Source organism: Bison bison, unplaced genomic scaffold (genome assembly GCF_000754665.1).
Source record: "Bison bison bison isolate TAMUID 2011002044 unplaced genomic scaffold, Bison_UMD1.0 scf7180017850371, whole genome shotgun sequence".
In the NCBI taxonomy this organism is placed as follows: domain Eukaryota; kingdom Metazoa; phylum Chordata; class Mammalia; order Artiodactyla; family Bovidae; genus Bison; species Bison bison.
Window position 1 is genome coordinate 4957 of NW_011480944.1, and position 2996 is coordinate 7952.

General features: G+C 36.2%; 1 protein-coding gene across 1 annotated transcript in view; it reads right to left on the reverse strand.

Moving 5' to 3' along the window:
* Positions 1–205: 205 nt before the first annotated feature.
* The window catches only part of LOC104994835 (testis-expressed sequence 10 protein-like), a 4887-nt gene continuing 2096 nt past the window's right edge, over positions 206–2996 (reverse strand). The window contains exons 3-4 of the mRNA XM_010848506.1: positions 2279–2454; positions 206–973 (exon numbers count right to left, since the gene is read on the reverse strand). Of these exons, the coding sequence (XP_010846808.1) occupies positions 792–973; positions 2279–2454 (358 nt within the window). The 3' untranslated portion in view covers positions 206–791. The remainder of the gene's footprint in view (positions 974–2278; positions 2455–2996) is intronic.

A 2996-nucleotide genomic window follows, 5' to 3' on the forward strand; every position in this document is an offset into this window, starting at 1 on the left:
AAATAATCAGTAGAGTTTCAGTCTGGAATGATGACAAGTACTGGAGATGAAGAGTGGTAGTAGCAGCTGTACAACAGTGTGAATGTACTTAATGCCCCAAACAGTTCTAACTGTATACCTAAAACTGGTTAAGATGGTAAGTGTTATGTTATGTGTATTTTACCACACACACACCCACCCAAAGATATTTCAATGATTCCTTGTCTGAGTCCGCAAGCTTTTATTTCACCACCTATATTAAACTGAGCCCCTTTCCAAAAAGGAAGACCTGTATTACAATTTCATAACACCAAAAGTTTTGAAGCACAGCACTCTCATCTCCACTGAATCCTTACTATGGCTTACTTCTGATACTTTTAACCCTTGTTTCAATCCACCTACACAAATCACGTATGTTTCTACCTGATGGCTCAGCGGTAAAGAATCCACCTGGGGTGCAGGAGAACAAGGGTTCAATCCCTGGGTCAGGAAGATCCCCTGGAAAAAGAAATGGCAACCCACTCCAGTATTCTTGCCTGGAAAATCCCATGGACAGAGGAACCTGGTGGGCTACAGCCCATGAACTAAGTGACTGAAACCATGACAATGCAAACCACTGAATAAACAACCCGGAGCAGTCTTCCTCCAGAGAACTTCCTCTGTCAGTAATAACCAACAATTTTAACTGCTGTTTTAAGAGCAAACGAAGGGAGGGGCGGTCTTATTTTTAAAAGTCAGTTCATAAACTGCCAGTGACAGGGGAAGGGTGAGGGAGAAGATTATACACTTGAAATACAGCTCACTTCAGCATGCTACCTCATGTGCAGTATCCCGATAAGCATGGCAGCCAAATTTGCACTGAGTCTTCCCATAATACAGCAGCGACTTAACCGTGAAAGCAAGTCAGCAGGCAGACTGGGTAGAAAATACACAAGCTGGACCAAAAGCTGCTGAGACTCTGCTGGGAGAACCACCACAGTGCCTTCTTGTGGATCTAGTGAGGTAGGAAGACAAATTAAATTTTAGAAGATATACAAACAAGAATTAGTAAGGCAGACTGATCGTTTTCACTGTGCTATGTTGAATTCTAATGGAAAAAAGTTTTATCGAAAAGCATATATGTGTGGCTTAAGGTACTGCCTAGGGTAAAAGACTAAATACAATCATTATTTAAAGATAACATTTAACACTCAATTTCATAACATTCAAATGTGTTTTTTGAAATAAAAATTGATGGAGTTAAAGGAATCAGAAACAAAGCAAAACAGTAAAAAAAAAACAAGCACTTTTGCCAAACAGGGACAATTATAATATCAACCTAATTTAAAACCAAAGACTTATTTGAGTATATACACACGCCCCTACATATAAACAATACTAAAAAATATAGATTTTATAATACCACACACAAAAGGTAGACACAAACCAATGTTGGTCACCTAATAAATGGATAAATATAAAGTGGTATATCTTCAACAATGGAATGTTACTCAGCATTAAAAAGAAATACAGTACTCATATATGCTACAACATGAATGAATCCTAAAAACAGTATGCTAAGTCAAAGAAGCCAGACTGAAAAGATCCACATTATACAATTTCATCTATAAGAAATGACCAAAACAGGCAAATACAAAGAGACAGAAATGGTGAGCAGTGGTTGCCAGGAGCTGAGGAGGGAAGAAGTGAGGAAATAGGGACGGACGACTAATGGGAGAGTTTCTTTCTGAGGTGATAAAAATATTCTGGAGTAAGATAATAGTGACTATTGCACAATCTTGGGAATATGGTAAAAATTAATGAATTGCACAGTGTAAAATGGCCAATTTTATGGTGTATGAATTGTGTCCTGATAATAAATACTAATTATACATATATATATATGTCAGTATGTTTTTATTGATATTTTTGCTTAAAGAATGAAAAGGTTTCAGGGGTGAATAAAAAATTAATATATGAAAGCCATACAAGATATCAATAATGATTAAGTAAAAAGTGCCATCAAAGTTCCAAAAGAATTCTGTAAAAATACCTGATCAGTTTTGAATTTGTGAGTTTTGTGGCTTAAAAGACAATTTAAGATTTGAAGAAATATCTACAACCTTTTATTTTCTAAAACTATTGTATTAAGTAATGCTATTGAAAATGAATTTACTGTTTGATATTTTGTTCATTTTACCATGGTATAATTAATGTATAATTTGAAGGAAAAGTAAAACCTAAAGATCTCCCCTTTGAAACATCATTCCTAAGTTGGGGTAGGCAGATTACTACTTACATAGGTAAACAAAACTCTTACCATAGATTTGGAGAGCAGTAACTTGTAAACTTTTGAGCAGCTCTTTATTTGCTCGGGCTGCAGCAGTATGGATAATGTCAATAAGCTGTGTTGAAAGTTCAGGGTTTCGGGAGCCGAGATGAGCAAGCTGCAGTGGTAAACCAGCCAACCAACGTGATAACACTTTACTACGGTATCTAAGGCCATCAAAGACAAGGGAAATACACCACATTTATTTAAACATTTGAAAGCCTATAAGATGGCTGGCATCATTTATTCAGCTATAGCATTCTCTAAGGCACTGTATTTTAAAAGTTTATGTAATTTGGGGCACTATGTAAATTCTAATTTTATCTTAAAGGACACAGACTCTACTTAACTTCTTGCGAACTATTTATACTAATTTGTAATAATTATTTTACTATATTAAGTCACTGATGCACTCAGTATAGGGTGCCCCACATTAAGTGGCTTCAAACTTGTGTTATTTCAGTTCTTTCATATACTTGCTAACTCTCTAATGTCTCATCTCGGACACAGCAATCACTTTTGCCATCCCCCAAGAGTGATTTACACATGACCTTTGGAGTCTAACAGACCTGAACTTAAGTCTCAGTCTGGCTGCCCTTCAGCAGCATGACACTCACCAACTTATTTAACCTAAGCTTCCTTCTATAAGGCAGAAACCAACATACCTACATCAAAGTATGAGAATTACTGAAAAATTAAGAAAAGCACC